A 21,305-nucleotide genomic window follows, 5' to 3' on the forward strand; every position below is an offset into this window, starting at 1 on the left:
AAAAAAAAAAAAAAAAAAAAAAAAAAAAAAAAAAAAAAAAAAAAAAAAGGGTAATGAAAAGATATACAACAGGTGGCGTTACATTAGATGTTACTTTTGTCAACATAGTAGAACTATGTTGACAAAAGTAACATCTAATGTCAATTTTTACACAATCATTTGACCTTCAATTTGTTAAACTTAAGATCATGTTAAACAAAGAAATACTTAAAATTTGTAACAGGGATGGATGTGTGTGTACGGTGGTTGTTGGAGGGGGAAATATGTATAATTCCTACCTGAAGAGAAGCTTTTTGAAATCATATTTTAGGTTGACATTTCATTGAGTTTGAAAATTGGCTCTAACAATAAGCTTGCAAAGAAAAGATATTGAAGCGTTCTATGTAAACTGTCATGGAAACATTTAGTTGCAAATATGAACCTTGGAAGTAGACTAGGGCTTTCCCTTTTTCCAAAATTCAAGTTTGAAAAAAAATTTGAAATGACATGAAATTTGTTCAAATTAATTCAAATGTGCATTCCCCCCTGACTGACTGTCAAATCATGTCAGTTTAAGTTTAGTTTCTCACTCCCACTTGCATGCCCGTTGTCTTTCTTGATCTATCAAATGGTTATCAGAAAACAGAAAAGCACATCTACCAGCAGAGTGCTCCGTTCAGCAATAATCTTACTGACAAGTATTTTTGCAACAGCTAAACCACATACACTAAAATAACAAAACAAGTGACATTTGACAAAGCTGAAGCACCAGCCCTCTGAAACTACTTTCTGCAACCAGACTGAGCCTCAAACAGTAAGAATCCTTCATCTGTCTTTGTCTCTTTAACGATTACACATTTTAGATTTGAAGGTCAGATTCATGTGTTCAACGGGATATATTGCCAACAAAGATTTGCATTCTAGCTTGCCCTTATGATGGACTGTAAAACGTGCCAACACTTTAAAACATAATTTCCCCCCCTGACTTTGAGTCAATGCATTAAGCTTTGTTTGCAATGAGCAGACAAACACTGTTTGAGCTGAATGGTTCTCTTAGGATCTGGACAACTTGAATTTCTTAAAAACAATTCTACACCGACATTGACGACCACAATGTGGGAATAAAAAAATGGAAATAAGTTGTCTGCTTACTTCAGAGAACTTGTCAGCCACCATGTAGCGGACCCTCCACGATTTGTCTTCTGCAGCCTGGCGCAGGGTTGGCATCACCAGGGTCTCCAGGTCCTCCTGAGGCAGCAGAGTGGCAATGCTGACACAAGCTTCCACTGCAAGCAGCCGCACTGAGTCCTGATGGAGAAAGGTAATGGGATCAGCTGGTCATCTGGTAAGGGTGTGAATTTCTAGGTACCTCATGTTTTGATTCCAATTCAGTGGGCTAGGATGCGATCACAAATAAGCGATGAATCCACCCCCCCTCATAATTAAAATGAACAGATGAATATACTTCCATCATCTTGTTGTTTAGATAGATAACTTGCTTTAGGAGTATAAATTAAGACATTGGCCATAATTTTTCTTTAAGAGTTAAAGCAATTCAATACTGGCATACTGTCAAGAGAAAAATAAGAACAGTTATGCTCCATCATAAGACTGAACTGTTGACAATTCCTGATCTGCAGCTTGTGCTCATTTAATACAGGGCAGACAACAGACTAAACTGCACATTGTAGTGGGGCTTAAGCCCTCTGACCACATGCTTTAAAAATGTATTCTTTGCAACATACAGCATAAACACTATCGCACATTACTGTGTTACATTCTGAATCTGCAGATAGAAGCCAGCTGAACGCTGAAGGGACAAGGACTTGGCTTACATCGGTTTTTGTCTTGTTCCGCTAAGTGGCACATTCAGGGGGTTTGTTGCCGTCTTAAATGAACGTTTGAGGTGTATCACTTCACAGCTGACTTGACTGCCAGGGGGATATGCAATATCAGGTTTATTAGCAGCCATCCTTAGAGCATTGCCTTGTAACAATGAGAGCTCAACAGCAATCGTGGTGGCAATAGTTTGGCCCAGTTCAGGCCCTGCTTGTCCTTTGCTGCTGCAGAAATACTCTTTCATGCTCTTCCAGACTCGACTACTGCAATAGCACCCTCTACGGTTCACCTAACAAAATAATCAGTGAAATCCACAATACATCCAGAACTCCGCCGCCCGCTTTCTAACTTCATCCCGTCACAGACATCACTTAACCCCCAACCATCATAACCTCCACTGGTTCCCGGTTAAATACAGCATCCACTTAAACTTCTGCCACACTTCCACTCGTCGCCACAGGTCTGTGAAAGCAGCAACACAACAGGCCCTCGAAACTGCATTCCCCAGTTAACTTCCTTTCCCTCTCTCCCCTCCTCTTCTTTATTTATTTATACCAGTTACTTTCATCTTACCCCTTTGTACAGCTTCTCTAAAACCCCTGTAAACAGTTGGTATGCATCTAAGAATCTATTCCCATGCGTATTTACCAGCCAAATAGATTTAGCAGCGACTGCAGAACACAGGAGTACAACAGCAGTTTAGATTGAGAAGAAGGAAGACTAGCGCTGATACCTGTTCATCAGAGGCCAGAGCAGTGAAGAGGGAAATTATGTCACTTTTTACATAATCAAGCTCCAGGACTTTGGCAAACTCCCCCAGTTTAGATGCAGCAGCACGACGAACCATGGGAGTGTCATCTGAGCACAAGGTGCGAAAATGCCTACAGATAAACACAAAGACATTTTATCAGAGAAACAACACTGACTGCAAAACCAAACCAGGTTTGAAGCATAAAACAATCACCTGAGGTCAAAAGTAAATTAGTAAAAGTGTTTCCCTTTGTTAAGAAGCCACTTACTGGCGGATCTCAGCCTTTACAGTGCTGGAGACACGGGGATAACAGACACTAAAGAGGCCGCAGGCAGATGTGCGAGAAGTGAACCAGTCACCACTGGCCAGCCGCTTGACCAAAGGCTCAAAGTGGACCTCCAGGTCAACTGGTGAATGCTCCTGAGAGATCTTCCGCAGGGACTCCACAGCTTTATCTCTAACTACAGTCTCCTCCACTGTAGCAAGGCTCTCCAGAGGAGGCTGAGTATCAAGAAGGAATAAGGTCAGATATGGTTATTCAACTATTTACATATAGAAGATATGCAAATGTTTGTGTTTTTTTTTTATACTTTGAATGTATTAACAGGTAGAGGGCAATATCAAATACTCTTCATAGACAATATTTGAGGTTTAGGTAATCTAAAAAGGTATGCACTGTGGACTGTGTAGGGAGGAAACTATAGAAATGTCTATATAAAATCCAAATGGGCAAGGGTTTTCATGGTTAATTTTTTTTCAGCTAGAAAGTCAATTTCATACATTTCCATAACTTGAAATAATGCAGCCTTTTTGTTAGTTTTTAAATCAACAACCCCTCTGAAGAGACCAACAGCACTACATAACAACAAGTACAGTGTCTGTGTGGCCACAGCCAGCCTTACAGTACACATCTATATCCTGAGCTGTATCCTTGCATTATGTAACATATCCATGGTTTACAATGGATAAGGCAGCATATTGTGTTGACAACATCAAATGGGTTTTCTGTCTCTACTTAAAAGCAGCGGTCCCTTAAGATCTGTCCCCTAATAAGCGTATGCATTTAAATAAAATCTTTAGTGGCTTACCAGGAGACAGTGGACGTACTCTGGCCCTCCCACCAACATAGTGAAATTGCCAAGCTGCTCAGCCAAGGCCAAGAGCACCTCATCTTCATCGTAGATGGTGTCTAAATGATGACAGAAGACTGGTTATTTATTTATATATATATATATACACACACACACACACATCTGAAAGTGTAACAGGATAACTGACAGCTATTGCAAAAGCATGTAATGGTTTAAAGTTCAACACATTCTGCATTTCTCCATATGACAACAGGTTGACAATAACATTGAGGTCATAGCTGCTGTGTCAAACATCTGGTGACTGACTTTATTACCTGTGAGGAAAGGAAGGAGTTCAGTGCGAGTCCTCTCAACACCAAGAGCCAGAGCAATAGTGGACAGCTTCTTGATGCTGTTCAGTCGTAACTGCACAAAATAGGCAAACGTTAGTCAAGCGTTCACAATCACGTGTAAGCACATTTACCAGTGTCGATAAGTAACGTTAAGCCTCACGATACTTAGCCAAGCAGGATATACCATTTATTAGGGCTAACTACGGTCCGCGTCTTTGCATAAAAAGCGTTTCAAGAGACGATTAGCTGAGATAGCAAATATCGAAACGCTGGCTTAACGTTCATTGATAAGGCATAAACAGGTTAATAGCCGCGAGTAACACCCACTGCGGCCTTCAACGCCCTGCTGTTGTGATTGCTAACTTTAACGTTAGTCAATTAGCTAGCTTACTGCTGTTCACCAGTGATGCGACGTTAACGTTAGCGGCTAAACCAGTGACCTGGTTAGCTTGTCTTTACGTTACCCAATTAACTGTTTTACCTGTCCATTTCAGGTGTATGCAGCAATTAAAAAATACAACGAGAGTTAATCCAACTATACAATTAACGTTGTAAATGATGAAAGCAAACCAGCTAGATTAGCAAGACAGGGTGCGCCCGGCAGAACATTCCTGATAGGCCTTGGCCGGGAACGCTAGCTAACGTTAGCACATTAGCTAGTCAGCAATCAGATGCCCGACTGAGAAAATACGCCAGAATGGCTCGATTTTACTGTACAGTATAAATGAATATTGAAGTCGAAAATTACTACCTGAACATCCTCATTTCGCAGCTCATCAATGAGAACCGCGATAGGGTAGAGAGAGTCGTCTCCATCAGCTCCTGCCATTTTAGATACTGCTGAAGTTACCGAATGGCGCTGTTGTACTGCACTACGGGGTTTCTGCCAGAGAACAGCGGCTGCAGGGCCGTCTCTCTTCCGCCGCGGCGCTGCTGCTGCTGCTGCTGCTGCTGCCTTCAAGGAACCACCGAGAAAACCAAGGAGTATAGCTCATTAAATGGGCAAACAAGGTATTAGTGGAAATGGGTTAGGAATTGGTAGCGCAGGATTGGTTCAGCATATGTAAGGGGAAATGACTGGGTTAATGATTTTGCAAAAAGGGCTTTAAAGAAGGGACACATATGCAAATTAGTATCAGTAAAGCAGAGGTCAAATGTGTGAGGGGGGGAAACAACTACATGTGGCAAGAAAGGTGGGACAGTGAGAGGAAAAGGATGCATCTGTATTCATTTTAAAAGAGTGTCAAACTTACAAGGGTAGTAGGACAGGAACACAGGAGAGAAGAGACTCCTGACAATGTTGAGGTTGAGGCACTGTGCACTAAACAAAACAGTGAAAATAATTAGAAAACAACAGACAGGTTTGTGAGGGACATGTCAGGAGGATGAGTTCACATTAAAGCAAAGTCACGGTAGCTTTTATAAGGGAAACAGTTTTCTTGTAGTCTTTTTCCCCCCACATGATATCATAGACTATGCATGATACATCCATGGTTCCTTACAGAATATGATGGATGAGCAGGGATATGGTGCTGACACGGATTGGGATCTTATAGTAGGATTAGGTTGTAAAGCATGGAGGACAAAATGTAGGGCAAGTTTTTTTTGTGTGAAAGGATTTAGATTTAGATCGCCCTATTTCAAGAGCTCTGGATTGTAAGTCTATTGTCTGATCCACACTCCGGAGCAGAAGGTGGCGGTAATGTGGCAAATAAGCTGGACCCCGCTGTAAAACATAAAGAAGAAGAAGCGCTTTGTTTTGAAAAACGATGAACCGGATGTTTAATTCTTCTTCCGGCTTGGTCAAGATGGCTTCTCAGCAGCAGCAGCAGCCCGGTGGGCCGATGTCTCAGGCCGGGTTACAACAGCCCACTTCATTACAACAACAGCAGCAGCAGTTAAGCCAACAGCAGGACTTTGATCCGGTTCTCAGATTTAAGATGCTCATCCCACAGCTGAAGGAGAGTCTGCAGGTAACTGCTGCTGAGACATCTGCTAACAATAGCATACGTTAAAGTTGGATTGAACGACTTCACTGGCAAAATATTGTAGTGTCGCAGATAAAGAAACTTTATTTTTCATTTTCAGAATGTAATGAAGATAGCATCCTTGAATTTGGCCCATAACACGTCAATTGACAACGGCATGTAAGTAGCCTTGTCGGGGGACCGTCAATTTACAACAGCGGCCTTGAGATGAATGATGTTTCTGCCACTGTCGGTCCTGGTTTTTGATTTGTTTTGTTTTTATTCTGGTTTAGCAAAAGCAGCGACGCCTCTGTTCAGCGCTTTGACAAAAGCCTAGAGGAGTTTTATGCCCTTTGCGATCAACTGGAGCTGTGTTTGGTAAGACTTAAACACAATATACACACCAAAGTACTGATGGGGAGCCAGGACTGATGGTGTATGTCCTTTTGTTCATTGGTCACCACAGCTGATACTAAAGTTCTCTCCCTTATTTTTACTTCAAGATTGTCTGTATTTATTCAACTGCTCAAATTTTTTTTCTGTTTTTGTAAATAAGAAAACAAATAGTCCAACCCTCTTAAAGCCACACATAGTTAATGTTTAACAGATGAGGGGAGTGAGTCACCATCCTGCCAACCCAACTCGCATCTTTATCTCTGTGGGTTTTTGAAATATCAACGTTTCTGAGGTATTGATACAAATGTAGGAATGTATACACTGCAGCACAACAGACTTTGGCATCAAGATAAGACTGGGAATAAGTGAGGTAGTCCCCTTTTTTTGAAGAATTTCATCAGCAGTGGTTTAATCAAGTTTTCCTGTTCTGCAGTTCAAATGTTGATTGAGAGGCTTTCCCACCTTGTCTTTAAAAGAAAAAAAGTTATGTATCTGTCTGTGTATATCACACGCCACATACACTACAAAAACACATGCTTTTCTTCCCCTCTGTGCAGCGGCTGGCATATGAGTGCCTCTCCCAGAGCATCGACAGTGCCAAACATTCACCCAACCTGGTCCCAACAGCCACCAAGCCAGACACCGTGCAGACAGAGTCCATGTCCTATGCCCAATACCTCGGCATGATCAAGTCTCAGATCTCCTGTGCCAAAGATATTCACAACGCTTTGCTGGAGTGTTCCAAGAAGATCGCAGGAAAGGCACAGCCTCAGGGAATCATGTAGTCCTTGGCCCAGACCAACCCAACTCTTTTTGCATCTAGTGACACTTTTGAAAAAGAGGAAAGATTTCATATTTGGGGACGTCCCATATTCAGAACTCAGTCTTGTGCTACATTGGTCAAGATGCTGTTTCATTTTCTCAAGATCCTGTATATTTGGTTATGATTTTTATTGAAGTTCTGTTTTTTTGAGAACACTGTGTAAAGATTCCTGTGGAAAAAGTCATATTCTAAGATGACCAGCAGGTGGTGGCAGAGTTGTAGCAGCCAACTCAGTATTCACAGGTCTTTTGTAGCTTATTTGTATGGAATATTAAAACCTTTCTACTGATACTAATGTTTTCTCATTATTCAAGATGCACAAAGGAAGACCTGTCTATCAATAACATCTTTAACTAATGAGGAGGATGTAATGTTGGAGCATGATTCAAAAGTTGTGGGTACTGTAATATTGTGGGAAGATCATAAAGAAAATCTGCAGCAAAGTCTTTCGTTCAACTGTGCTGTTAAATAACCACATAGTTTAATTCGACCATTTTATCTTATTTGTCTGCAGTAAAGTTGTATAAGCTTTAACACTGGATATAGTAAAAGGGTGAAAATGTCACTCTTTTCAATGGAAGTGGTCACTTGCATTAAAAAATAGCCAAACTATTTGTCCTTGAAGGATCCTGTAAAAATATTATCTGATTGAACCCCAATTGAAGCAGTAGTGTTGATTCTGTGTGGCAACAGAGCCGTGGCCCCAGGGAATTTCAAGAGTAGACTTTTTGGGGGACGATAGTGCAATTCATATTGTAGGCTAATAGACTGGGTGACAGTGTATAACTATTATGAGCGTCACTATGTCAAGAGCAGTTACAGTACTGAGATTTCCAGGGTGTCGTGAACTTGTTGCCTAGGTCAGAGGCTCCTTGCCATCTGTATATTGAAAGCTAAGGGATTCATGCAGTCTGATAGACAAGCACGTGAGAGGGGAGCCTGGTGGGCTTGCAGCTGTGTAACATCTCAGACCAATCTGAGCTACTGACAAGTACTTAGATCCAAAAATAGAAGTTAGTTCACCATAGTTCACCAGAATACATGCCCCTGCTCTCACAAGACGTCTGCAGGTCTACAGAAACAAACATACAGTTACTCATTAACAATTAAGTGTTTGTAAACTTATATTTCCTTATCAGTGAATATTAAAGTGAGTGGGACTAATAAACCAACCCCCCCCTCCCCCCCCCAAAAAAACCCCCAACAAATTAATCTTCATATTGTCACATTTTTATTTTGAGACCATAGTCTGTGTTGACATAATTTATTTGTAAAGCTTGAATAAATATACATGAACAAAGCTCGAATTGTTGAGAATAATCCAGACGTTGTCGAGATATTGTGCTGCGCAGCACGGAGTTCATCAGATGAAAAACAAGAGAAACCAAAGTAATATATAAAAAGGGAAGAGTATTATTTGTCTTTTTACAAAGATTACATCAGATAAAATACATATATCTAGAGCATCCAACACTACACAATATAATTACATAAAGACAACTTAGACAAGTGCATTAGTGGATTTCAAGCGGTCAATAAGTGGCTACATTTGGTGTCTTGTTGCATAATGAAAATTAGCTAATTCTATTTCTCTGATGCAACATTATATAAATGAATTGCTCTTTGACTGTTTATGTGTGATACAAGCAGTGCCAATGACCCTTAATTACATGTTAATCTATTTCTTACAATGCACACAAGTTTAATTTAATTGTTTTTAACACCAAAACATCCACAGATATACTAATCCTGGTTGTTGTAAAAGATCAAGGACCCTTTGTACCTTTATCGAACTGTTCTATAAGCATATAAGACTAATTACTACTGTTAGAGGAGTATTTTGCTGGTTTTGCTTGTTCTACAGCCGACACACTATAAATCACATATATTTCACATTCCTTTCAGCCATTCTCCAAAGCATACCATAGGATTTTAGATTTTTTTTTTCTACGTCTCAACTACCTTCATTTTAGGTTCATGCCACCACAGCATAGCCCCATAAGTCTTGCCATATTTATGTAAATAAGTGTGAACTGTGCTGAGATTCAAAATATCAACAGTGAGATGGGAGGAGTAATTTCACCCCCGAAAAAGCAGAATTAGTGTCCACTGGAATGGGGCAGTGACAGTGGGTGGAGCATGAGATGCTTGAAAGACTTTTAATAAGCACACAAACAGATGTTTTTACTGCTTTGTCGAGCCTTTCGTGTGGCGTTTACCCTCAGCCTTGCCCTTTGATTGGTCACTGTGGAAAATACAAAACGAAGGAAATAATCACAATTCAGATTCACTGTATCGTGATGTGATAACAATATACTGATTTATGTGTACTGGATGTGTGTACTATCAGTGTCTTGTTTGTCATTTGATCCTGAACTGCAGATTCTGGCCTGTCTTCAACATGACGCGGCGTCTGAGCATGTAATACTGACCTGTGGGCCTGCTTGGAGCCGGTGAGGGCTGCCCGGTGAACACCACGGACTCGGGGTTCCTCTAGGCGAGACATGGGGCCAGATGGCTGAAACTCTGACACCTTCTGCTTCCACTCATCGTCAAAAGACTGTGCTTCAGCTGGGGGTGGAGGATCAGGATCATGTTAGGAAACATTTGTAATGTGGACTGATGGCCTAGAAGTACGTGGACAGTGGCATATTTGTTGCAGTAATGTTGCGTCCGAGTGGCTGGTCTACTTAACAAGTCCACCAGACTTATCAGAGCACATAAACATGTATGATTTGACCACATTCAGACATCTGCCGAATGGCAAAAGACGGTGCTAAAGCTATGGCTGGCTAGTAAACCAGTATTTACTGTTTATCTAATCACAGTACAGTACAGTACATAATTTAATTGACAAAATTAGAAAGCATTCCAGAATGATTTCTGAAATAGCTCCATGTGGTTCACTTCATGCATTTATTTTAGTAGGAAATGTGCATAACTACTGCAGCAACTTGATAAAGGAGCAGAATTCAGGGATTTGAGAGCGCACTATCAGGGGATGGAAAGCAGCCCATATATACATTCCCTGTCTCACTTTCACATACATTCATCCAGATTCTGGAAGTCCTGGATGAACTCCTTCTCTCCTGTTTTCTTGTTGTATTTCTTCTCAACAACATGGCCCCTGTCTTGGATGTGGTGACCAATGGCCATCTTCTCCAGACCACTCTCAGAGTCTTTAACGGCTCGCCGTGTCTCCTTGATCTGGTGATAAAACATTATTAAACCCATCAGACACATCAGTTGGTCCATGAGAAATCAGATTAATTCCAGAGATTAGCAATCAACACGTTTATTTCCTTTGTTCCTTTACATAAACAGTCCAGTCCAAATGTAGACAGTTAGACGGTTTGACTACTTAAACACGAGTGTAGCTAATAATAGTATCAATGGCTGCATTCCATTTAGGAGTGCCAGTTCCAGGGCCCCGCAGCCTGCTGCACCAGCTGTGTGTAAGTTCAAACCTACCTATGATATAAATAATTTCTAAGTTGTGATTTCTGCTTTGCTAAAATAAAAGAGATTGCACCAGGGAGATAAGTTATAACAACTCTACGTAACAACTACATAGTTACACATACTCCAGGGGAGGTGTGAATCAGAAAATGTCCCAGAATAATACTCACTAATGGTGATACAGCATCAGTTTTCATTAATTGCATGTCCTTTTGCAACCCAGTAATCCAGTAGAGACCTAATGTATTGCTATGACATTTTAATGTCGATCTAGCTTTAATACCATGTGCATTGATGCCAAGTGGCTTATGCCAGCCAGAAAGCTAATGTGCACAGTAACCGTGATGATTAAACTCTATCTTTGATTGTTTATTGGCCACTTAGTTATGACTTTATGTCTAAACTAGTTAGGTTCTGCCCCATGTAATCACAGTTCAACCAATTTTAGTAACTGATTAAAGTTACAACCTTACTTGTACTTATTAAGCCTCTAGTGTTGACTTTACACGCTAACTTAAGAGAGAACTTACACACAGCTGGTGCAATCAAGCATGGTTAATGTGTGTGCAGGATCACTGAAATGATCTCCAGCACACTTTAACGGAACAGAGTCATCATATACCACTGCGAGAAAAGTTAGCTTGCGATAATCTCCTCACAAGGAAAGGCCAGGGGGAAGTCATCACGATGATCACTCACAAAGGACAGAATGAGTGAGCCTTCCACATACAGCTTTACTTCTCTGAGCTCTGCACTGTGCTCTAAAGCACTGTGAAATAATGTGGTATAACACGCCTGATGGGGTACTTACCCCTCCAGGGGCACGGCGTGTTGATGAGGTCGCCTGGAAGACCTTGGGAGGCTCATTTCCAACTTTTGAATATGTCATGACTGATGAGGAGCTGTATGAGTGGGTGTTTGTATCTGTGGAGATATTCTCCTGGAACACACACACACACACACACACACACACACACACACACACACACACACACACACACACACACACACACACACACACAGTTAAGCAAATACAGTCTATGTCCCACAACAGTCGGCGAAAGCAACAAAACAAAAAAGGAAGCGAACAACAAATTCAACGTTAGACGAATACACTCACAAAGTTTCTGTGCATCTCCTCCATCCTGTTTTTCATGTTGGCCATCATGTTGTCAAACATGCTGAAGGGGTTCCTCATCATGTCCTACACAAACACAAAAGGAAAAAGAACAGCCAAAGGCCGCAAGAGTTGAACAGCTGGGCTCGTATTCCACACGGTCACTAGGCATTATCAGCTTGTAAACAACTCCACCATGTGTACAAACACAGAATACAGTGTGCTAAATGCATCTTGCATGTGTGCCATCTGGGACACTGTAACTAGGACATTCACATTTTATCACCTCACAATAAGTGACCTAGTAACACTCGTAACAAAACTACAAACCAAGTCCAGTGAGCAAATACATATGTTTTTATTTAAGATTTTTCCTGTATAGAGTATTAAATGGTGGCAAACCTGCTCTTATTCTCTGCTGCTTTTACCAAAACCTGACCATGTTGTGAATAATAAAACTTCTTTGAAATTTGACTGCATGTTTGATGAAGGTCAGATTTACAGCAGGGTGTTGCACTTAACAGATTAAATGATCTGGAAATAAATCCTGCTTGTAATATTTGTTTATGACCGTGTAAACTATATTATATATATTTTGAATTAATTGTTGTCATTATTATATAAATACAAAGCACTGCCTTATGTTCATATTTATTTTCCTATTTAAAAACAAACAAACAAAAAGTTTCTGTAGGGGACAGCTGGGGTACCACCGTATTTTGAGCCTGGAAAAACGCTGCACACCACTCAAGACAGTCATGCATGTTGCAGAAAAATGCATCAATCACCATGCAAATGAAATTTGTTCACAATAGATTAGACAGATATTCTGTGAGCGTGCAGTCACAAAGGTGAAAATGGACTCAAATCTGACAGAAAAAGATGCATCATCATCATCATCATCATTAGCCTTGTACAACAGACACTCCTCATTAAATTGCACCCATCCCCTCCAAGAGATTTTCTTGACGGAACAAAGGTGATGATGTTGCAGTTAAAGGAGGAAAGCAACCCACCGGTCACAGTGTTTCCACAAGAATATATATATATATATATATATATATATATATTTAGGTGTGGTATTACTAGTGTGTGTGCTTTTGTGAGGAGGGTGTAATGACAAGTAAGTTAGTCGTGGGTCACATTCAAAATATTCCATACAATTCTGCAAATTACCTGTTAATTAATCTGATCAATTAGTTTCACAGTTAAACTTGATGTCCTATTATACAGCATGTGGAACAGGCATCTTGTTTGTGATGTGTAGATAGTGTTTAACATTTTACAGATATTACGGCTATTTTATCATAGTCATAGTTGCAACTTTGTCATAGTTAGAACTTTTCTATACACTGTAGTTACTACTACACTAGCGCACTTTTAACGCCTGCACAGCCTGAGGGTGAAGTGTATGTGGCCTCAAGGAGAATAGGTAAGCTTTAAGCAATGTTCCAATTTCCATTAAACCATAATGTGACTGAGTTAAAATGATTGCTGGCAATATGAAGATGGGAATAACGCAGTACTTCATAGATTGGCATTATTTGGAGTAAATTTGGAGTGAATGTAGAGGAAACACTGGGACCAGTTATAGAGTTGGAGCATGCACTTGGCCAGCATGGGTTTAAATGAGAAACTCATATGATCGTGCAGTTGAACAGCAGAGGACTCTACTGACCGTGCTGTCACTACTGCCAAAGGGCAACAATGACCGGCTCATATCCTGGGGATTGAAACAATATCAGTTTAGCAACAAAGCATAGTATTTGTATAGCATGTTACACACACATGTTGACATTTTGCATGGTTGTTGAGGTTGTTGCCAGTAAGCTGTTAGGTTGTCTTACATCGGTCACTAAGCCCTCGACACAGCTACACACAGCTCTCCACATGGCCTCAAGCACAACCCTTCAAGGCCGTGAACCTCCTGAGAGTGCAAGCACCAAGGAGTGGCAGGCCAATGAGGAGGGAGCAGCCTGCAGCCTTCAGTCCTGTGTTCTCTGGGCCAAAACCGCAGGTGTTCATGACCCTCCAGCCTTGGATAAGCATCGCGGTGTGTGTGTATGTGTCTGTTTGTGTGTGTATGTGTGTGCTTTCTTGGGGTGTGATGCACAGGGGTATTATGCGTAATCAGTGGGGTGTTGAATGACTTGTGTTCCATGTGTAATTGGGTCGCATTGCCAGAGATTAGCGTGGGTTTAACACTGAAACTGAGCTTCATTCTAGGAAGGCTGCAGTGGGCTGGACAGACCAGTCAGGACAGGGATCTAACATGGGCCAAAGAGTCCAAGGCTGCTCTCTCAGCTCTTTTCAAATGTCAAGCTGATGTAAAACGCTCCTGACCAGTATCTCTGAAGCCGCATGGCCAATTTTATCTCAGAGTGGCATGTATGAACTAATAAATGCCAGTTACATATCTGCAGCATTATATTTAGACCGGGGTTGAGCACAGGAGAGACTGTGGGTGCAAAATAAGGAACGTAGACCCAGTGGTCTTTAACACATTATTTTAGGCTGTCTGGACAACTGCAGATTGGCATCCTCTTTTCTATCTGATATTGAACCTGCCACTGTGCCCTCTGAGGCAGGCTGCTCCAGCTCCTGGGGGAGCTATGAGTCACACCATCGGGGACATGTACTGTCGATACAATTCATACTAAAATTGAGGTTGTACTGCAAACGCATAGCTCCTAGGAAGTGGTGCATCACCGGGGGAGTTAGAGGAATTTTGTTAAATGTGTGCTCTTGGAACTAGAAGACCATAGAGAAAATAAGGAGGCATTGAATCTGTCTTTAAAACTGCTGTAGGTGAATAAGGATGCTAAACTTCACATTGCCAAATGTTTCTTCTCACTTTTGAAGAGTTTCAGAGCAGGGGGAAAATATAAATCTACATCAAAGATGATATCAGCTCTACTTACTGCCTTTTCCCAGCCCCTGTACCACCAGGCTTTCTCAGTACAAACCAAAGAATTATGGAAAGTAGTACACCTAACTTATAATGATGCTTGATTGTCATTCGACTGTACTTTTATATATAAGTGTCCAGATGAATGAGTACTTTGAAAGGTGATATAAACCGGGCAGTGGATATATTGGCAAGAGACTGGGAAATGTGAGAACTCATAGCAGCCTTGGAAGGTAAGACGGGCCTTTTTCCCCACTGGGAATCTAACGCTTAGCAAGCTAATACAAGAAGTGCAAGCCTTTCAGTATTATGTGGCGAATGTGTGTGTATTTGCAAGTCAGTGTGTCGGTGTTATTTTGCATGCAGAGACTGGCTTGTGGAATCCTCAACAAAATCATCAAATACAAAAAAACCAACAACATATGATTTGATTAAGAACATGTATACAAAAAGTGAAGCGTTCTGCAGCACCTGGCCTCATCCTGAACGACACAGAGATCAGAGGTCTGCTGTATGTAGATGATTTAGTTTTGCTTTCACCTACTATAGAAGGTTTGCAGCAGCAGAGATTTTGTCAGACCTGGACCCTGACAGTAAACACAGCAAAGACTAAGATAATGATCTTTCAGAAACAATACAGAAATCAGGTTACACACAATTTCTATTTAGACACCACTAAATTGCAATATACAAAAAACTAAACTTACCTTGGCTTCAACATTACATACACAGAAAACCTCAACATAGCTATTAAAGATCTACAAAGCAAGGAGAGCTTTCTATGCAATAAAAAAACATTAAAATCTATATGCCAGATGAAATCTGGATTCAAAATTTCCAATTTGTACTAGAACCAATAATTCTATATGGCTTAGAAATTTGTGGACCAAAACTAAATTCTGAATTTGACAAATGGGACAAAACAATCATAGAATCTTTCCACACCGAGTTCTGTAAGAGCAGAGGACAGAACTGCACTTTCTAACCTCATGCCCTAAATATAAAACATTAAGAGAAAAACACTTCAAAACATTTCCCAAATATAGCCTGAATTCGAATTTATATCAGACACACAGAAACTCCCCTATAACTCTGTGTCTAATCAGCCACCTGTTTACTGGCTAACACTTATTATTTATTCACCATTCTCTATTTTAGTGCTTAACATAACATACTGTTATATTGTCATATTGTAGATACTGTATACCAAATCCACCTACCTCAAGTCATTACTCCTGCACAAAATACTTACTACTTATTTATTCCAGCATCCTTTGCACTATACTTCATTATGTGTACATGTGTACATGTATGCATGTATATGTACCTGTATATCACATCCACCTCCGACATGTACATACTCCTGCATCTTTTTGCAGTCTGCTCACTGCACTATTTGTCAATATGTCAATTGTCAATATGTCTATATTGTTTTTGTTAATAGTGTGTATATTTGTGTTGTCTACACTGAAGACCTGATTTTATTTTTATTATTGTGATATTTTATTTTTGTATGAGTAAGCACATCATGAGCAATGTACAATCCAGAGTCAAATTCCTCGTATGTGTACACATACCATTAATATATACACACACATGTTTACTGTTGTATTTATTTATTTAGTTTTAATTTTTAATATTTTATTTTATTTATGTGATGAACCACATGAACTGAACTTACATCATATACACACGCTTACAGTTTTATTTATTTTATTATTTATATTTTATTTTTATTTTTAATATTTAATCATTTATTTTTACACACAAAACACACACTTTTACTGTTTTATTTACTTTATTTAATGAACTGTATAAAATAAATTCTTTTGTAATTTATTTGTAGTTTGGCAATATTGTTGTTTTACATTCATGCCAATAAACTTGTTTAAACTAGACTAAACTAAATTAAATTGACTGTGCGTAATCATGCTTGTGAGCATGTTTTAAAATTGTATGTATGTGTTTGTGCATATATTTTTGTGTGCGCATTTGTGCCTGTGATACTGGAGAGCGGCATGAGAGTGAGCAGTCTGTCACCTAGCTGCTAACGCACCGGGGCTGCCAAAGCACATTCTGCCAAAACAGATGGACCAAAAGAACAACAACGGGAAAAGTGTCTATGACATCCGCACACATGGCTTTACAAAGCCAAACAACGCACCACCAGAGGTTTAGACCTCTGACCACTGCTGGGCACCACAAGATAGCTCCTTATATTCAGATATTTGAGATTAGTGTGTGTGGGAGTGGGAGTTCTTTGATTAAAAAAAAAGTAGATCTGTATGGTAAATCAGTTAAGCTTAATTCCATCTATTTTACCACAGAGTAGGTTTATTGTTCGTGACAATTAAGGGAGGCTATAGAAATATTTTTCTTTCAAACTGCAAAGCTCTCACATCTGCTTCCCCTATGCAGCTTGTGATCCAGCTCAGTAGAACCCTACCTTGTTTTTGTGCTGCAAAAACTCACCTCATAATATCCTATTGTTCCACAAAAAAAGAAAAACATAACTCTGCCAGTGGACTGAGATACTGTATTTTCATCATTTTCTGTAGGACAAGTCATACAACAAAACATTTACAAAAAACAGTATATTACTCCTAATATTAGATTCAATGATTTGTTTGGATTGATATTTTGCAGTGTAGCTCCATTTCGCTCACTGTCACTGAGGTCATTAGTCAAGTGCTCAGAGCCCCTCCTCAGCTGGCATTAGCTAGTTAATGCCATGATGCTAATAAAGAGAGGTTGCTGGCTATTGGGGCTGGACTTCTGATTAAAGTCATTATCGAGGATAAATATACAGGCTCTCATGAGGTAGTGGGATCAAAGAAGATGACAGGGACTAAGTTTGACTTAGCGGGGATATATAAGGACTACAGGGGCTGATTTGATTTTGAAAGGTTAACGGGTGCAAAACATGGCAGACCAAATCTACCCCCCTGCCCGCCCGCTGGCCTTCTCATTACAATGCTGCACAAATAACATCAGAATCTTCCAAGGCAAACAAATGGTCAACGAGTACACTCTAACCACCATAACATGACCACACTTTTACAACCTTATCCTAAGCTAATACAACAGAATTGTGGGAAATTAAAGATTTACCGGGGACGTGGTTCTATTTGGAGACAAATTATATTTTAAGTTAACATAAAAACAAGGCCAAAAAGAATTAGATGAAAATAAACTGTTATTTTCTGCAGCAGCTCACCTCGGGAGAGCAAAGCAGAATTCTCTGGGGTCCTTTTGGTTTAAGTGTTAAAGAAGTCTGTACGTGTATTCGCAAGAAAGCAGTGTGTCAGTGGAACAATGCACTATAAATAGGGCTCCTCAGGGCTAGATATAACTGTCCACAGAGGCCAACGGGGTTGCCCTTCCAGTAAACCAGAGACTCACATGGCCCCATACCTCAGTGAGAGGTGCTCTAATTATGCTGCCAGTGGTCAGCTTCCACTATAACCTTAGTAAACTTAACACTCCCTCCAAACACTTCAGTGGTTATAAGCCACACAAGGCCTAACTGTATGAGCGAACTGCTGTAGCAGCGGCTTCAGCCTTTGTTCCACACAGACCCAAATGACATGTATGTCCACTAGGCACGTGTCTGTACACACATGGATACTGGAAAACACTGGGTATAGCGTTATAGCCTATTCACACAAGTAGACAAACCACTCAAAATTGTAAAAGGAGTGCGTCTCGAAATGCATGTCCTCACCCTGTGTTCGCCCCTCAGCGCAGTGGATGAGCTAGGATGCTCTGTCATTTCACGGCCACGGTTTCTCCCATCCATTATACTGGGCATTAAGGGCACACCGTATGGCTCAGAGAAGCTACGCATCATTTGCCGCATATGTTCCCTGTGAGCCCGGAAAGGATCCCTATGGCAGAGGAAGAGAAAGTAAAGACAACGTGAATCTAAGGAATTTTGGAATTCTGTGCAAATCTGCAAGATGATGTTAAGGACAGCAAATCACAGCAAATCAGCATCCTCAAATCAAGTTCCTGGAGAGGAAAAAGAACTGAAAAGGTCTCTATACCACATATACTGTACTTCTATATAGAGCCGGCTGAAATGGGATTTTTTAGACTTATTGAAAATCCGATATTCCAATATATTGACCTATATTGTTTTTTTTCTCCTTCTTTTCAGAAAGCATAACATAAACAAAGATTATCCCTAACATGTGTTATGTGTAGTTAAGAGAACTCACCAAGATAATACAATAAACTTTTTTTGTTGTTATAAATAGTAGACTAATTTATTAAATGTTTAATAACAAAGACTCAAATGTATACAAAAAAAGACAACCTATGCAATCACTCATACATGATTGAAGGATCCGTTTTCCATCTCTGAGTTTCTTTTTTAATTGTCATTTATCGGCTGTTATAAACACGCATACCGATGTATCTGCAATTAGCTCATATCGGCCGAAAATAGTGGCACGCCGATTTTTGGGTTGGGATCTACTCCTGTATTTAGTGACTTACATAACCTACACCAGCTTGGAGCCCATTACAGATAAATTCTTCAGTGACCACAACATATTTAAAAAAGAAGCACCCCTAAAATAATTTCAGCCACCCTTACTACTTACTTACTAGCCTTTGAGGTCAGGTCAAGTGTGGCCCCACTAACTCAGCAGGTGTTTCCTCATGTAATGAGTCAAAGTGACCAGTGTCAATGTAAACAGTTATTCACAAATGATCAATTACTAATTACTGTCTCTCACTTATACTGGAAAGTCTGTTACTTAAAACTGTATTTTATATTCCCTTCCTAATATGATACAAACCTGTATATCAAAGTACATGGAGGAGACAAAATAATGCCTAGTCTCCCATGTCATTTATTATTTATTTACATTAAGAATATAAAGTCACATAAAAATCAGTGATCTTACAGCAGCTGTAGTTAGGTAACAGCTTCTTTAAATTATAACTGGAATGGCTTTTGTGAACGTGATTTAACGTTATAATGTAATGTAGTGTTAACAAGTTATGGACACAGTAGCAGTCACATGACAGAGCCCAAAGAAAACAGTTAACAAGCTGCTCAACTTACCTATAACTTTATGTGTAGGAAGCCACATTTTATTACTATTTAGGTAACTTACCTACACATCTAACTTACTGAGCCAACGTGAGTGAGTTACTAGGCCTAACGTTAGAACTTGGCCTAATATGTCAACGTCTTTTTTTTAATAAAAACAATCATTAAAAGTAGATCTCTTACGTTACATTTGTCCTTTTCTGCTGTAACGTTAACACTCGTTTATTTAACGCTAACCTAGTTAAAAGATAAGAACGTTAGCTTCAAATTTATATTACATTATTAGTTTGTGGGCATATCGCTAAGTTACCTATGGTTAGTTTGCTAATTTGGGTTTTCTTTCACAGTCCTAAAGTCTGTTTTGACTGGGCTAGAGCGTGGTAAACTGCTGATTTTATTTTAATTGATGCCAAAACATTCTAATAACAGGTCTATCGCAGTTGAGCTAACGTTAACGTTACTCACGACAAAAACGGATCCTCGTCAAACTCCCTGAGACTACTGCTGAACATGTCCACGGATTTTGAAGCTGTAACCTAAAGCCGAGGCAAATATTTTAAATATAATAAATAATCCTTTTCGCCGCTGGTGTCCCAGCTCCACCGCTCAGCCTCGGTTACTATAGAGGAGGTGGCAATACAATTTCATTTAGGACCGAACTCACGCTGACACCGGCCATGTGACGTGAATCCAGCCCTCGGATTGGCTGGTTATTCGGGGCTTTGAACAGCTTCTATCCGCGGGCTGTATGTTGTGGGTGGCTGTCATGGCTACGGCACTCTAGAAATTTCTTACACAAGTCAAATTTTTAGTCTGTTGCTTGTGCATGTCAGCCCAAAATAATATTTGTGCTTATCTAATGTATCTCAGGGTCTGTGTAACCCCTATTCAGCTACTTCTACCAACTCAGAACAGCAAAAATTATCAACAGTTGTTGAGGTGAAGAAATCACACGAGGTAACTCTTTAGGATTAATTTACTACACTGTTTAATTTCTGAAGTGATTCTGGTTTGGTAATTGTAGGGTGAAAAGACATTATGGACAGCCACTTTACACCTAAGGAGGGTAAACACACACTTCACTCACCCAGCAAAGCTTAATTTGTGTGCTTGCCTTAGCAAATCTAGTACATTCACATTTATTATTTCATTACAACACCGACTATTTGCTAGGCATGGGAGTGACACACGGTGTCCCAGACTCAGTATAGATTTACCATCTGGTGGTTCCACAAATAGGCCTCAGAGAGCACTCTACCATCGCCTTAAATCCCTACAAACAGAAACAAAAAAACTGAATAAACATGAATCACTGAATATGAGTCTATGTATTTAAGAGGAGCAAAGCTTCTGTCAATCCTGATGCAGACAAAAGAGATAAGATTACCGCTGGGTGACTCAGGCTACTTTTAGTAAGTTACTGTATTGCAGGGTGACTCATTTATCTACATCTATCTGAAGATACTGCTGCTGTCTTACTTGAAAAAAAGTTTATGGTGACCAGGGAGTTTCTGTTTATCAATACAATCCCACTTACAGGTTCAGCTCCATCATTCAAAAATACAAGACAGTTTTCACTCC

The 21,305-nt window shown here is 40.0% G+C and overlaps 3 protein-coding genes and 1 long non-coding RNA gene across 9 annotated transcripts in view; 2 read left to right on the plus strand and 2 right to left on the minus strand.

Annotated features, from left to right (window-relative positions):
* Positions 1–4,899, minus strand: part of ppp2r1bb (protein phosphatase 2, regulatory subunit A, beta b) — a 14,218-nt gene extending 9,319 nt beyond the window's left edge. The window contains exons 1-6 of the mRNA XM_046073280.1: positions 4,744–4,899; positions 3,975–4,065; positions 3,658–3,758; positions 2,838–3,070; positions 2,552–2,699; positions 1,132–1,287 (exon numbers count right to left, since the gene is read on the minus strand). Of these exons, the coding sequence (XP_045929236.1) occupies positions 1,132–1,287; positions 2,552–2,699; positions 2,838–3,070; positions 3,658–3,758; positions 3,975–4,065; positions 4,744–4,821 (807 nt within the window). The 5' untranslated portion in view covers positions 4,822–4,899. The remainder of the gene's footprint in view (positions 1–1,131; positions 1,288–2,551; positions 2,700–2,837; positions 3,071–3,657; positions 3,759–3,974; positions 4,066–4,743) is intronic.
* Positions 4,900–5,774: 875 nt separating this feature from the next.
* On the plus strand, positions 5,775–7,194 carry med29 (mediator complex subunit 29). The gene is made up of 4 exons (XM_046073281.1): positions 5,775–5,965; positions 6,081–6,139; positions 6,253–6,337; positions 6,913–7,194. Exons 1-4 carry the CDS (start codon positions 5,801–5,803, stop codon positions 7,138–7,140), a joined length of 537 nt encoding a protein of 178 aa, XP_045929237.1. The 5' UTR covers positions 5,775–5,800; the 3' UTR covers positions 7,141–7,194.
* A 2,129-nt stretch (positions 7,195–9,323) lies between these two features.
* mlf1 (myeloid leukemia factor 1) lies at positions 9,324–20,390 on the minus strand. 2 transcript variants are annotated; one of them, XM_046073884.1, is made up of 7 exons: positions 20,190–20,390; positions 18,387–18,549; positions 11,758–11,841; positions 11,449–11,577; positions 10,226–10,385; positions 9,611–9,749; positions 9,324–9,423 (listed from the first exon to the last, which is right to left on the minus strand). In XM_046073884.1, the coding sequence occupies exons 1-7, from the start codon at positions 20,234–20,236 to the stop codon at positions 9,363–9,365; spliced, it is 783 nt and encodes a 260-aa protein (XP_045929840.1). In that variant the 5' UTR covers positions 20,237–20,390; the 3' UTR covers positions 9,324–9,362. The 2 variants fall into 2 exon arrangements, with proteins under 2 accessions (XP_045929840.1, XP_045929841.1); XM_046073885.1 differs by lacking the exon at positions 20,190–20,390 and adding an exon at positions 19,737–19,906.
* LOC123985904 overlaps positions 20,322–21,305 on the plus strand; it is a 63,677-nt gene continuing 62,693 nt past the window's right edge. For all 5 annotated transcript variants that reach the window (XR_006828774.1, XR_006828775.1, XR_006828773.1 and 2 more), the window contains exon 1: positions 20,322–20,681. This is a non-coding gene — a long non-coding RNA (uncharacterized LOC123985904). The remainder of the gene's footprint in view (positions 20,682–21,305) is intronic.

Source organism: Micropterus dolomieu, linkage group LG17 (genome assembly GCF_021292245.1).
Source record: "Micropterus dolomieu isolate WLL.071019.BEF.003 ecotype Adirondacks linkage group LG17, ASM2129224v1, whole genome shotgun sequence".
NCBI lineage: Eukaryota > Metazoa > Chordata > Actinopteri > Centrarchiformes > Centrarchidae > Micropterus > Micropterus dolomieu.